The 15240-nt window shown below is 38.8% G+C and overlaps 1 protein-coding gene across 2 annotated transcripts in view; it reads left to right on the top strand.

The window, feature by feature from the left end:
* HMMR (hyaluronan mediated motility receptor) overlaps positions 1 to 2674 on the top strand; it is a 35267-nt gene extending 32593 nt beyond the window's left edge. For both annotated transcript variants that reach the window (XM_087429449.1, XM_004428700.3), the window contains one exon: positions 402 to 2674. In XM_087429449.1, coding sequence (XP_087285575.1) covers positions 402 to 421 — 20 coding nt within the window. In that variant the 3' untranslated portion in view covers positions 422 to 2674. The remainder of the gene's footprint in view (positions 1 to 401) is intronic.
* The last annotated feature ends 12566 nt before the right edge of the window (positions 2675 to 15240 follow it).

The following is a 15240-nucleotide window of genomic DNA, read 5'->3' as shown; positions in this document are numbered from 1 at the left end:
CGCGCGCACTTAACTGCTTGCACCACTGGGCCGGCTCCTTTAAGCCCAGTTCAAACTCCATCTTCCTTGAAGCCTCATCCTGCCTTTTTGCTCCTACCTGCCCCTCACCAGAATTATTCCCTCTAACATACCCTTAGCGTTTTAACCTAAATGTCTAATTTATAGTTTTGGAGAAATAGATTTTCTCTCTTTCTTGACTGTGAATCTTTGTATCTTTAATAATAAATCAAAATTAGTTGATATAGTGAATGAAGAAATATGAATAAAATTAATCTACAGAACACAAGCATTGCTTAATCTGCCTTAGAAAAAATAGAGGGTGCTTGTTTTTTTAGTTTCTAGTGACTGATGAATTCGTTTTAATTTAGAGAACTAATACCACTGTTTAATAATCCTTCTAGGCAATACAAACTGCTACTGAGCTCCTATGGAGTTTCAAGAATCATGCAAGTGAACATCTAAGAAACCTGTTGAAGATTATTTCATTCTTATTATTTTTATTTTTGTTGCCATTATTATTATTGTTTGTAGTAAATATTTTTTAATGTTGTATTTCATATTACTTCCTATCCTTAGGTATGTGAAAGGAAGTTCAACATTTTTTACTAATACATTTTCTGACATTTTATTTTCTATTCCAGTACCTCCTCCATGATGCTCACATTTATCACCTCATTCTAAACCTTCTAACTGGCTTTCCAGCTTTACAACTCATCCCATCAAATCAACATTCCTTTAAAAATCACTTCCATATTATTATTCTCCTATTCTGAAACCTTAGATGTTTTCAAGATTCTCATCCTCAGGTTTTTTAGTTTGATACTGGAGGCTTTTTCCAATCTGAACCTCTTAAGCTAGGCTAAAACACCTTGGCTTGTTCTTGCCTCTACTTTGATTCACCTAGTGATGTTCATTCTGTCCTACCCATCATCCATTTATCCAGTTCAAATAAGAAATAAGGGTGTGTTTAACTCCATAGTAATCTCTCTATCTCTTACCAGAGTCACTGAGTTGCTCGATAATTTGTAGATTCCTAGACTCCATCCCAGTCCTACTAAATTGAAATCTGGAGTGTGGCCTGAAAATCTACATTTTTAATAAACTCTGCAGTTAATTCTTAGATGCACTAAGATACACTAAAAATCTGAGAAACTGCTCATAAACTCTTTAGAGAATTTCTTATACTGCTTAGCATCTGCCTGACTACTGTGATTAAAATTTGTGTAATATGAAATAAAATCACATATTAAGTCAATTACCCAATTATTCAACTTGTATTATATGAATAATGCTTCTATTTAAAGTGTATTTATTGTCTATGCCCTCCCTCCCCACCTTGTCCCCAGAATCACAAATAGTAGAAAGTGGTAATGCTTCATCTAAAATATCTGATTTACACAGTTGGTATGTTATTATAAGCGACTTTTTGTAATGTTTCCCCATTGATGGACCAACAGAGACTATTAACAATTAGAATAGCTTTTCATAACAAATTATTTTATTAGATCTTAATGCATGGTTTAATTTTTGAATGTCATTATTTGGATTAAGTTCAGAAGAAATATAGAAATTAGAAAAATTGTCTAATAAAATCAAATAGTTCAAGACCTCTGCTTTTAGCCAAGATGGAGTAACAGGGATTGGATACACATGGCTCCTTTCCCTACCCTCCACACACGCACACCCCCATACCCCTAAAACTATCAAAAGACTAGGCAAAGTATACAAAAGAATGATTTTCAAGATGCTAGACATGAGACAACAAAAGACAACAATCCCTGAGAGGTGGAAAAATCAAGGCAAGCCCTATGATTGCTTCCTGTGTACAGTCTTGAGAGAATTTCCAAACTATGATGTAAGGAAGGGAAGAGCCCAGGCAGAGCCCATCCAACTATCTGAGTTGAAAAGACAGAGCTGAGATCTGGGGAGACCAAATTGGCAGGACAGAGTTTGAAGTTTGCAGGAGACAAGTTACACAGAACTTTGGAGATCTACAAAAGGTCCCTCAAGTATTCACCTGAATTAGAAATCAATAACAGAAAAATCTCTGGAAAACCCATAAATAGTTGGAAATTAAATGTCACACTTCTAAATAAGCCATGTGTCAAAGAAATCAAAAGGGAAATTAGAAACTATTTTGAACAGAATGAAAATGAAGACACAACATATCAAAACATGTGGAATGCTGCTAAGCAGATTTAGAGCAAAATTACCTCACTGAAGGCCTATATTTCAAAAGAAGAAAAGTTTCAAATCAATAACTTCAGCTTTTACCTTAGAAATAAATAAAAGCAATTAACATCCAAAGTAATTGGAGGAAAAGGAATCATAAAGCTCAGAGCAGAAATCAATAAACTAGAAAACAAAACCAATAGAGAAAAATCAATGGGAAATAGTTGATTCATTGAGAAGATCGATATAATTGGTAAACCTCTAGCTAGACTGATCACGAAAATAAAAATGCATAAACTACCAATATTAGAAATAAGGTGCATTATTTTGTGAGTGGAGAAAATATCCACTATCGATTATGAAAATGATTTTGTGGGTGTGTATATAAATATATATATGGTTGTATATATATGTGAGTGTCAAACATCAAATTGTACACTTTCAATATGTGCAGTTTATTATATGTTGGTTATACCTCAATAAAGCTCTTAAAACAATCAAATAGTTCATTCTCAAACTAAAGTCTTAATATTGAGATTCTTTTCTCTTGGGCTACTGGTTTAAAATGGCTTTATTTATGAAAACCTGTTCATTTTTGCATGCATTTTTCTTTAAATAAGATTTGTTTTCGGGCTGGCCCCCTGGCTGAGCGGTTAAGTGCATGTGCTCCGCTGCTGGCGGCCCAGGTTTGGATCCTGGGCACGCACCAACACACCGCTTCTCCGGCCATGCTGAGGCTGCGTCCCACATACAGCAACTAGAAGGATGTGTAGCTATGACATACAACTATCTACTGGGTTTGATGGGGCTTTGGGGGGAAAAAATAAATAAAAAAAAAAAAAGATTTGTTTTCAAGTAAATTAGTTTGCATTCTTGCATCTTTTGGAAAATTTTTAGCTTTGTTTTGGGTGAGCATTTCAGAATGTGTTTATTTTTTAATCATTAATGGAAGAAAATCCTTTAAGAGAACATAATATACCCTTTTTAAAATTGCATTTTCTAAAAAACATAAACAGTTTATAGAAGCTAATGATTGCTTGCCTTTTGAGATAATAAAGAAAATGGGGTACTTGTTAGGAGGAATCTTTGGTACCACATGTATGATGGTTTCAGAATGAGAATGTCAAATCCCAAACTTTATTTTTTGTCCCCTCCTAACCTCTACCATCCCCAGTATTATATAATCCTTCAAGTGTGAAATAATAGATGTCCTCTTTATTTCCTTATACAAAATGTCAAATTCCATTTACTGGTATTTTTTATAGATATTTGAAACAGTTTCAAAATATATTCCCAGATTTTTGCTACTACCACTCCAGAGTGCCTATAACTTCTGGGAAGCACCTAGTCTTGAAAGGCTACGTATTGGAAAGTGTTCATGGTTAAGGCCTAATGAAGATTTACATATACTCAGCTCCTGCAGGCTAGGCTTCCGACCATCTAGGCCTTAACTAATCAAGTTGATTCTATTTTTCCTTCTATTGCAGATACTGTTTTCCAAAAATAACCACACTAACATCTCCCGTCCAACATGATCTTCTTCAATGTGATGTTGACACTCTTCTATTGGGAGTTGGTGGTCTGTTTCCCACCATGGTCTGGCTAGGTCTGTAACTATGGTGGAAGTGGCACTATGTAACTTCAGTATCTAAGTTATCTATATTAGTTTCCTATTGCTGCTATAACAAATTATCACAAATTTAGTGGCTTGAAAGAACACAGATTTGTTAACTAACAGTTCTGGAGGTCTAAAATGAGTCGTATGGCACTAAAATCAAGGTGTTTGGCAGGGCTGCATTCCTTCTAGAGACTTCAGGGATGAATCAGTTTCCTTGTCTTTTCCAGCACCTAGTGGCCACCTGCATTCCTTGGCCCATAGCCCGTTCCTCCATCTTCAAATCACATCACCCCAACCTCTGCTTCCATTGTTCACATCTTTTCTGACTCTGACCCTCTGGCTTCCTTCTTGTAAGGACCCTTTTGATTACATTGGACCCACAGAGATAATCAAGTATAATCCCCCATCTCAAAGTCTTTAATAATATCTACAAAGTCCCCTCGCCATGTAGGGTAACATTCACAGGTTCCAGAGATGAGGATGTGGACATCTTTGGGAGAGCCATTATTTGGTCAAACCACAGTCATCAAAGATGATACAACGTTTCTCTCGTGTTCTTGGATATTTGCTCTTGGAACATAGCCGCCTTCAGTTGATTCTCAGCCTTGGAGCCAGCTGCCCCAGGTGATGTGGGGCAACAATGAACAGCCTGGGCTAAGCCCTGCCCAAATTATAGGTTTGTGAGCAAAATAAATGTTGTCATTTAAGCCACTAGGTTAGAGAGTTGTTACCAGACTACCTTCTATTTAATTCCCTTTACTATTTATCTTAGACTTAATGGTCCATCACTCTGTCCTCTATCTTTCCATTCTTTTTCCTCTCACCTTCCTGTTAAAATTCAACACTGCACAAATTCAACTGTCTACCTCTTACGCTTTTATAGCCAGTTGAGCACTACTAAATACAATCCTCTAATATCAGGGTGGTGGCCATGGCAAGGTTCTGCTTTCCAAGCTTAACTAGGCTTTTAATATCTAATATTCTTGGTTTCTTTTTCTTTCCCATTTTTAATTTTCCTTAAACCTCAGACTTTAGCACCTCCCTCTCAGCAGATGATAGCAACTTCTACTTCACAAAGAAAATAGAAACAATCAATGGTGCAGTTTCCTCAAAATGTAGGTTATTCAATAAATAATTTTGGGAAAACTGGCTTTCCACATGGGGGAAAGAAGTTGTATCTTTCATCTACTTTCAAACCAAAAATAAATTCCAGATTTAAATTTTTAAAAAAGAAACTATAAAAATAGTACAAGGTAATGTGAGAGGGTGTTTTTATAATTTCAAAATGGAGAGACTTTCTAAAGCAGACTAGGAAGCCATGAAAGATAGCTGTGATTTCATAAAAAGAATCTGGATAGTGGAACAATCCATAATCAAATAACAAACACATATGACAGGCAAAGCAAATTTCTTCTGATTAGAGGCTTTTGTAAATCAATAAGGAAAAGTCCACATGTAGGTAAGATCCATGCAGGCAGAACCTAGAAGAAATGCAAACATTCTTTATTTTTGAAAAGATAATCTTACTCATTATCCAAGAAATGCAAAGGAAAATGATATGCTAATCTTTCTATAGCAGATTAACAATGAACAAACACTTTGATGATACACTAAGGTGAAGGTAGAGGGAAATGGCATATCATACAACTTAATTATAAAAATCAACTTGACAGTATCTGTTAGTCAAAAAATCATCATCTTTTTTTTTTTAATAATTTTATTTATTTATTTTTTCCCCTAAAGCCCCAGTAGATAGTTGTACATCGTAGCTGCACATCCTTCCAGTTGCTGTATGTGGGACGCGGCCTCAGCATGGCCGGAGAAGCGGTGCGTCGGCGCGCGCCAGGGATCTGAACCCGGCCGCCAGCAGCGGAGCGCGCGCACCCAACCGCTGAGCCACGGGGCCGACCCAAAAATCATCATCTTTGACCTAGAAATTCCTCTTCTAGGACCTAATCTTTCAGATAGTCTGTACAAAGGCTTGAGTGTAAGACTGTTCCTTGCAAAATTATTTAGAAGCAAAAGACAATGTGGTCCTTGATTACTTAAGTGCTTGATTAGGTAAGTGCTTGATTAGCAAAATACTTAGTGATCTAGCAACAGTCTCTAACCTAGTCCAGGTCAGGTCAGGAGGTGAGTACCAAGGTAGGACCTAAAGAATTAGTAGGAGTGAATCAGACGAAGGGGGATCAAGGGTATGAAGATTCAGTGCAAATGTAACTTGATAGGGGAAGGGAAGAGAGTTTGGCACATTTGAGAAACTGAACATTTGGTATCACCAGGAGTAAAGTGGCGAGAATTTCAACTGCAAAGGTAAGTAGATCTGATTGTGTGAATCATAAAGAGCAAAATGCACAATAAGAAATTTAATCTTTAACCTGTGGACAAAGGTGAGCCGTTAAACAGTATTAGATTGGCATGAGATATGTTTGAGAACATCACTTTGACTGCTGAGTGGAAAATGAATTTGACAGGAATAAACCTGAAGTCAGACCATTCATCCAATACTATTTATGAATACCTAGTATGTGTTAGACACTGTCTAGTTGCTTTATGAAAAAAAAAAAAAGACAATGATTCAGATAAGAGTAGAAGACAGCCCCTAGCCTGAGGAAAAGTTCAAGGCTCTCTGGCTTGGACAATTGGACTAATGACCATGCTATTCCCTGAGATAAAGAACTTGGGTGAAAGAGCATATTTGCAGAGTGAAGTTGACACATTCAGTTTGGGACATACCAAGTTTGAGGTGAGGTGGAGATGGCAGGTAGAATCTTGCATATATAAATCCTCAGGAGAAGAATCAGCTAGAGACACACATCTGGGAATGATGGCTGTGCAGATGGTAATTGATCCTCCCGATCAGTGAAATCTGCCAGACTGTCAGAGTCATTTAACAACTACCAAGATTTTTTTTTCCTTAAAGTTTTTGGTTTTGCTATTCTTTATTTCTTTATTTTTGATGAGGAATATTGGCCCTGAGCTAACATCCGTTGCCAATCTTCCTCTTTTTGCTGAGGAAGATTAGCCCTGAGCTAACATCTGTGCCCATCGTCTTCTATTTTGCATATGGGATGCTGCCACAGCGTGGCTTGGTGAGCGCTGTCTAGGTCCACGCCCGGGATCCGAACCCACGAACCCCAGACCACTGAAGAGGAGCACATGAACTTAACCACTATGTCACCTGGCCGGCCCCAACAAAATTTTTTGGATACTACTGTTCCAGAGGCTACAGAAATGAACCAATACAATCACTTTCTTCACAGAGCTTACATTCTAGCAAGAAAGACAATCAGTTACACTTATGAATATAAAATTACAAACTGATTTAATTACTCTGAAGAAGAAGGAGCACGGCTTTAATAAAAGTATGGGATAAGGTACAGAAGATAATAAATGACCAGCAAAGGTTTACACCAAGGACTACATAGGTGAGTGGCCAATAAGGTTAGCTTTCTATAGTGTTGCCAATAATTATTATAATAATAATAATAGTCTTGGCTCACCCCAAAAGAAGAGGATAAGGAGGGGAAAAAATAGACCTCTTAGAACTCAGCTGTGATATGACTGGACTGCATTTCTGAGGGAGTGCCAGGCTAGGGTGTATTGGAGGTGGATGAGGTTTCTTTGGAAGGAATGAGCTGAACTTTGGACTGTTTATTAAGCCTCCACACTTTTGCCTCAAGGTTTTTGGCATGCTGTCTCCCAGGGAACAGGCAGGACCTGGCCTGTATGTGCTGAGGCTAACAAGAAAAATCCAAGTGATCAGAAGCCGAGGCTTAGGAACTGAGGGCCATGTGTAGTTCAACTCAGGCCCTCTATATCCATAGTAGCTCCCAACCTTGAATATCTGTCCATCTTCCTCTCTACTGATGAGCGGATCGTCCACAGTTTGAGATCCCTGCCTCTTTCCTCCTGATCTCTTCTTGCTGCTTTTCGTGACTTCTATGTGAACACCCCCTAAAACAGGGTGGGGGTCCCAAAAGGTGGTGGCAACATAAGAGATAAGGCCCCAGACCCTAAAGACATTGAGATATCCACTCTCGTTACAAAGGTTTTAGTTGAGACTCCAAGTCTAGCTTATTCAATAGTCCCTTAAATTAGGAGTCAATCACAAATCAAATTTTGTCAACTAGATTTTCTGGAGACTATTACAACAGAGACAGTGACTTCAAAATCTTCTCTCCCCATCTCAGTCACAGTAATGTTTATCCATTCTCCCTGAGACAGGGGGAAAGGATTGATCCTCTCCACCCTCCCCTCCACCTCCCATTCACTTCATAATCCTCATTAGCTCTAGTTTCAAGAGAACAATAGCAGAACAAATATTTGCTGTTTCTGTCTATTTTCGTTTGAACCATGCTAATTCTCCTCCTGGCTCTACAGATGCTGCAATGTGGGTAGAAGAAAATTAAGGAAGGGCAGTAAGAAATTTAAAAGCACAATGATTAGTATTTCAAGATCTTATCTCACCACACTATATTTCAAAGCTCATGTTGAGAGAAATGACCAAAGGAAGAGAAATTAATGTAAAATTTTTGAAAGCCAACAAATGTCACTGACAAGCCTCAGCTAGAGATATTTAAAGCCATCTCTGAAAAAGTACGACTCTTTCGCCTTTGTTATTTCTCATTCACTTTAACCCACCGTAGTCTGGTTTCTGTCCCAGTCCTCCTGCCAACTTCTCCAGTGAATTCTATCTTGCCAAATCCAATGAACACTTCTCTAGTTTTATCTTACTCTAACTGACAACTTCCTCTTTCTTGAAATGCCCTCTGTACTTGGTTTCCTTTCATCTAACTGCTTCTTTTCTCACTCTGCTGCACATCCTGTACCTGACTTGCAATTGTTGGAGTGAGTAAGGGATTGAACCCAGACTCTTTTCTTCTTTGTCCACAATCTCTCCCTAGACGATCTCATTCTCATGAATTTAAACACCACCTTTATCACTTTGCCACCTCCAGTGTAATAATTGATTTAGATGAGGAACATCAATGGAGGCAATTAGGTGAAAGTTGTTAGGTTACAGGATAGTCACAGGTTCCAGAGTAGGACTCCAAAGATTACTTACTAATTGCAAAGGGTAAAAAAAGTACCACCCTACCAAATGGTAAAACATAGAATGACTAATACTGGGATGAGCTTTTGTCAAGTGCCTCCTAATGTGATACAATATGAAATACACAGCATCATCAATCTAATCAAGTCTTTAAAAAAAAGTTTATAGAAAATTAAGGTTTAGTGGAATATTAAATGACTCCTGAAGAAAATAGTCAGATAACTGGTATGATCTCTTCAAAAAGCCAAAGTAAACAAAAAAGAAAAAGTAGGAATTCCACAAAAAAACCTGCACACAGATGTTTATAGCAGCTTTATTCACAATTGTCAAAACTTGGAAGCAACCAAGATGTCCTTCAATAGGTGAATGGATAAATAAACTGGTACATCCAGACAATGGAATATTATTCAGTGGTAAAAAGAGATGAGCTATCAAGACATGAAAAGACATACAGGAGGAACCTTAAATGCATATTAGTTAGAGAAAGAAGCAAATCTAAAAAGGCTACATACTGTATGATTCCAACTGTATGACATTCAGGAAAAGGCAAAACTATGGAGATGCTAAAAAGATCTGTAATTGTCCAGGTTTGAGGGGTGGGGTGGAGTGAATAGGAAGAGTACAAAGGATATTCAGGACAGTGAAGATACTCTGTATGATACCGCAGTGATGGATACGAGTCATCTTACATTTGTCCAAACCCGTAGAATGTACAACAGCAAAAGTGAGCCGTCATGTAAACTATGAACTGGGTGATTATGTGGGTCAATGTAGGTTCATCAATTTTAACAAATGTATCACTTTGGTAGGGGATGTTGATAATGCGGGAGGCTGTGCATATGTGAGGGCAGGGCACATTCGGGAAACCTCTGTATCTTCCCCTCAATTTTGCTGTGAACCTAAAACTGCTCTAAAAAAAATAAAGCCTTAATAAAAAAAAAAAAAAAAAAGTAGGAGGGGTGCCTCAGATGACCAGAGAACTAAAAAGACATAACAACCAAACAAAATTTGGGTAGACAGTATGAGTGTTCGTTAGACTATTCTTTAAACTTTTCTGTAAGTTTGAAAATTTTTATAATAAAAAGTTTTAAATTCTCCTACAGTAGCTAAAAAGTTATATATAATTTTAGCTTAGGCCTTTCGTCAGAGTTCTGACTCATGTAGCCCTCCTCCCTCATCACCCTCGGCTGATTGCATGACCACACACTTAACTGAAAATTCTAGCAGTTGGACAAGGACTTCCTCATCTTTCCCCTATTAAATTTACCAACACAAATACATATGTACTGTACTCATATCCTCTGCCTTTACTCCTCGTAGCACCTTGTATTATTGTTCAAAATACAGTAATTCCAAGGGGAGGATTATACTTTTCCACTCCCTTGATGTCGGCCTGGGCCATGAGACTTGCAGTATCCCTCCCATCAGGAGAATTACACATCCTTGTCCTGGTAAATGTGAGTTGGTCAACAACCCTATTTCCAATAAGGTCACATTCTGAGGTGCGGGGGGTTAGGACTTCAACATACCATTTTAGGGGATACAATTCAACCCGTAACACCTAATGGATCATTCCCACTACCATACAAGCATGATCTAGTATTGGACTGCTTGGAAGAGTTTTCTACAATATCGGGGTCCATGTCTTTATTTTCCATTCTCTTTCCTCACCGTTCAATTGAACTCTACCCTACTAACCTGCAGATTCCAAGGGCCACTTCAAAGAATTTGGCAGTGTTCACTGGATAGTGGTGATGGTGGCACAACTCTGTAAGTATACTGAAAACCATTGAATTCTACACTTTAAAAGGTTGAATTTTACGGCATGTGAATTATATATAAATAAAGCTGTTATTTAAAAAAAAGAAAACCTTACAGAGTGACATCTTAAGTTGCCTAGAGATAAACCACACAGCATGTTACTTCCTAGAATGCAAATTTTCTTGCCTGTATGACATAAAAATAGTCTTACATAAATGAAGGCTACAAATGGTCAGTGTTTTTATCTTCTACAGTAAATATTTTGACTATTTCTCCTTTAAATATACTTTAATTTCACTATTAGCAGTCATCAGCAGAGATCAACTCCTCTCTACTCTTTTTCTACTATTCCACCTTTCCTATAAGGATGTCTTTTCACATTAAGATGTGAATTAGGATGTGAATTGACCATTGGTACTTAGAATAGTAAACCGGTTATCCTTTTTTTTTTTTTTCTGAGGAAGATCAGCCCTGAGCTAACATCCATGCCAATCCTCCTCTTTTTGCTGAGGAAGACCGGCCCTGAGCTAACATCTATTGCCAATCCTCCTCCTTTTTTTTTCCCCTTTTTCTCCCCAAAGCCCCAGTAGATAGTTGTATGTCATAGTTGCACATCCCTCTAGTTGCTGTATGTGGGATGCTGCTTCAGCGTGGCCGGACAAGCAGTGCATCAGTGCACACCCGGGATCCACCAGTACCGGAGCGCATGCACTTAACTGCTAAGCCATGGGGCCGGCCCCTAAACCAGTTATCTTTAACAACAAAATAATGATATACATATAAGCTCACTAATTTGTTTTTTTGTTTGTTTTTGTGTGTGTGAGGAAGATTAGCCCTGAGCTAACATCTGTTGCCAATCCTCCTTTTTTGCTGAGGAAGATTGGCCCTGGGCTAACATCCATGCCCATCTTCCTCTACTTTATATGTGGGACACCTGCTAGAGCATGGCTTGATAAGCAGTGCATAGGTTCGTGCCCAGGATCCGAACCTGTGAACCCCAGGCCACTGAAACAAGCACTCGAACTTAACCACTGCACCACTGGGCCGAAGCCCTAGCTCACTAACTTGAATTGCTTAAAATAAACTTTATTTTTTTGGAAAACAATCAAGAAAGTATTATACTCATGTAGTTACACAGTTGAGAATTTAGCGGTCAGAGGATAAAATAAATTCACCTATAAATTATGCTTTTGATACTGATTTTAATCCATTCACTTATTCAGTGATTCATATATTCAAAAAATATTTATGAAATATCCATTCTGTGCCAGGCACTGAGCTTAGAGCTGATACACAGAGGTGAAAAAACTTTGCCCTTGAGTTTACAGTTGAATGGAAGGAGACAGACATGAAGTAAATGATAGTAATCACACCCATAAAAAAATGCTATAAAATAAAGGTATCGAATGCTATGAGAGAGGAAAACACGAAGACCTAATTAGGATTGTGTGTGTGTGTCTCTCTGTCTGTCTGTGTGTCTATTTGAGGAGAGAGGCAGACAATGAGGGTGGAATCAAAGATGGGACACAGATCCTGCAGTGCCTTGTAGATGGGAAGTTACTGCCAGGTTGGAAGCAAGTAGTAAAGCAATCTGATCTACATCTTAAAAAGGTTATTCAGTCTGTGGTGGTGCAGTTGGATGTGGGGAGATGCCAAGAGTAAAGAGCAAAGTGGTTATAGCAGCCCAAAGGGCCCCAACAGATCTCTATCCCCTCACTCTTACCCCTTCCCTCTCTGACTTCACCTCTACCACGCTCTCCTTTATTTCATTCTTTTCAGCCACACTGGACTCCTTGCAGATGCTTGAGCACATCAGGCTGCCTAGGCATGTGTTCTGTGCACTTGGTGTTTCCTCTGCCTGGAATGTTCTTTTTTATTTATTTTTATTTATTTATTTTTCCCCCAAAGCCCCAGTAGATAGTTGTATGTCATAGTTGCACATCCTTCTAGCTGCTGTATGTGGGACGTGGCCTCAGCATGGCCGGGGAAGCAGTGCGTCAGTGCATGCCCAGGATCTGAACCAGGGTCGCCAGCATCAGAGTGCGAGCACTTAACTGCTAAGCCACGGGGCCGGCCCTGGAATGTTCTTTTACTAGATATACTTGGAGTTGCAGAATGGAGAAACCTCCTTTGACCTAGGTCTCTGAGTAACTGTGAGGCAGGTCCCTGGCTGGCTGACCTGCAGGAGATGCATAGCCTGGGTGGGAAGTACAGTGTCCCCCCTCATCTACAGGAGATATGTTCCAAGACCTACGGGGGAAAAAACATAGTTTCTATAGGGTTTGATACTATCCATAGTTTCAGGCATCCACTATGTTCTTTTCTATACATACATACCTACGATCAAGTTTAATTTATAAATTAGGCACAGAAAGAGGTTAACAACAATACCTAATAATAAAATGGAACAATTATAACAATATACTGTAATAAAAGTTACTGTAGATCTTAGCAACCTCAGCATAAGATTTTTTTCCTTCTTAAGTTGAGAACTTTCACCTTTTCACTTAAATGAAGCACTTTACGGCTTCTCTTTGGCATATCTGAAATGGCAGCATCACTACTTTCATGCTTTGGGGCCATTATTTAGTAAAATAAGGGTGACTTGAACACAAGCACTGCAATACTGTGACAGTCGATCTGATACCCCAGATGGCTACTAAGTGACTAACTGGTGGGTAGCATATACAGTGTGGATACGCTGGGCAAAGCGATGATTCACATCCTGGGAGGGACTGAGCAGAACAGCACAAAATTTCATCACGCTACTCAGAGTGGCAGGAATTTAAAACTTATGAACTGTTTATTTCTGGAATTTTCCATTTAATATATTTGGACCTCTGTAGACCGTGGGTAACAAACCATGGAAAGCAAAATCGCAGATAAGAGGGGACTACTGTAAAAACTTTTTTTTTTTTTGGTGAGGAAGATCAGCCCTGAGCTAACATCTGTCGCCAATCTTCCTCTTTTTTTGCTGAGGAAGATTGCCCCAGAGCTAACATCCGTGCCCATCTTCCTCCACTTTATATGGGACGCCGTCACAGCATGGCTTGACAAACGGTGCCTAGGTGCGCGCCCGGGATCCAAGCCCTGGGCCACCGCAGCGGAGCTCACACCCTTAACCACTGCACCACCTGGCCCGCCCCTGTAAAAACTTTTTCAAGTTAAGCCACTGAGATCTTGGATTTAAAGTGTTACCTTAGTGTAAACTAGCCCATCTTGACTAATAAATACAACAGTTAACAAAATAGACAAAAATTATTAATTTTTTAAAAACGATAGCTTTAATCTTTAAATATTTTTCAATATGTTAGAGAATTTAAAATATTGTCAATTTAAATTTTATTTTCCTGACTAATGGTGAGGTTGAGCATTTTGTCATATGTGTTTTGGCCATTCGAATTTTGTCATTTTGGATCGGTTTTTTTTTTTTTTTTTTTTTTGGTGAAGGAGATTAGCCCTGAGCTAAAACCTATTGCTGATCTTCCTTTTTGGCTTGAGGAAGAGTGGCCCTGAGCTAACATCTGTGCCCATCTTCCTCTACTTTGTATGTGGGATGCCGCTACTGCATGGCTTGATGAGTGATGTAGGTTTGGGTCAGGATCCGAACCTGCAAACCCAGGCCCCTGAAGCAGAGCGTGCCGAGCTTAACTACTGCGCCACTGGGCCAGCTCCTTGGATTGCTTTTTAACATCAATATTCAATTTCTGTTTATTGGTTTTTTTGTATTGATCTTCAAAAGTTCCTTGTATAGCATGGCAATTAGCTCTTCATCTTTCATGCATCACATATATTTTCTCCCGGTTTGTCTTTTGACTTTGTTGATTATCATTATTGCTCTTGTTGTTGTTATGCAGATATTTCCAAAAATCTATGTGGTCTACTTTGTTGATCTTTTTACTTTTGGTTTCTGAATTTCATGATATGCTTATAAAAGGCTTCTTCACTCCATAATTATTCTACACAATTTCCTCTAGTACTTTTGTTGCACATTTTACTTAAGCTTTTTTAATCCATCAAGAACTTATTTTAGTATAAGTGAAGTAGGAATCCAGCCTTATTGTTTTTAATGATTCATTTTTAATTTATTATCTTTATCCCCTAATAAATTCCCATAGGCATATTTGAATCTAGCTGAGTTGATTAGTATAATAGTATCTTTCACACAAACCTGGGAGGTTAAGAGAAAGATCAGGTTTTGTGGACAAGATGAAGAATTAATATTAAATTTACTTTCAATTTCTTGGAACTGTGAGTTTGATATGCCAGAGGGACATACAGGTAAAGATGCCTTTTAGGCATCTGGAATGGGGAAACTATAGCTTGGGAGAGAATTTGTGTCAAAGCCATTCATGTAGGGCCGGCCCCGTGGCTTAGCGGTTAAGTGCGCGCGCTCCGCTGCTGGCAGCCCGGGTTCGGATCCCGGGCGCGCACCGACGCACCGCTTCTCCGGCCATGCTGAGGCCGCGTCCCACATACAGCAACTAGAAGGATGTGCAGCTATGACATACAACTATCTACTGGGGCTTTGGGGGGGGGCGGAAATAAATAAATAAAATCTTACAAAAAAAAAAAGCCATTCATGTGGGTGTCAGATTCACAGAAATGGGAACAGCTGGGATAGCCAAAGCAG

The sequence above is a fragment of the Ceratotherium simum genome, chromosome 4 (genome assembly GCF_057802395.1).
Source record: "Ceratotherium simum simum isolate JZ-2026a chromosome 4, ASM5780239v1, whole genome shotgun sequence".
Taxonomy (NCBI): Eukaryota; Metazoa; Chordata; class Mammalia; order Perissodactyla; family Rhinocerotidae; genus Ceratotherium; species Ceratotherium simum.
This window is presented reverse-complemented; position numbering and strand designations above follow the sequence as displayed.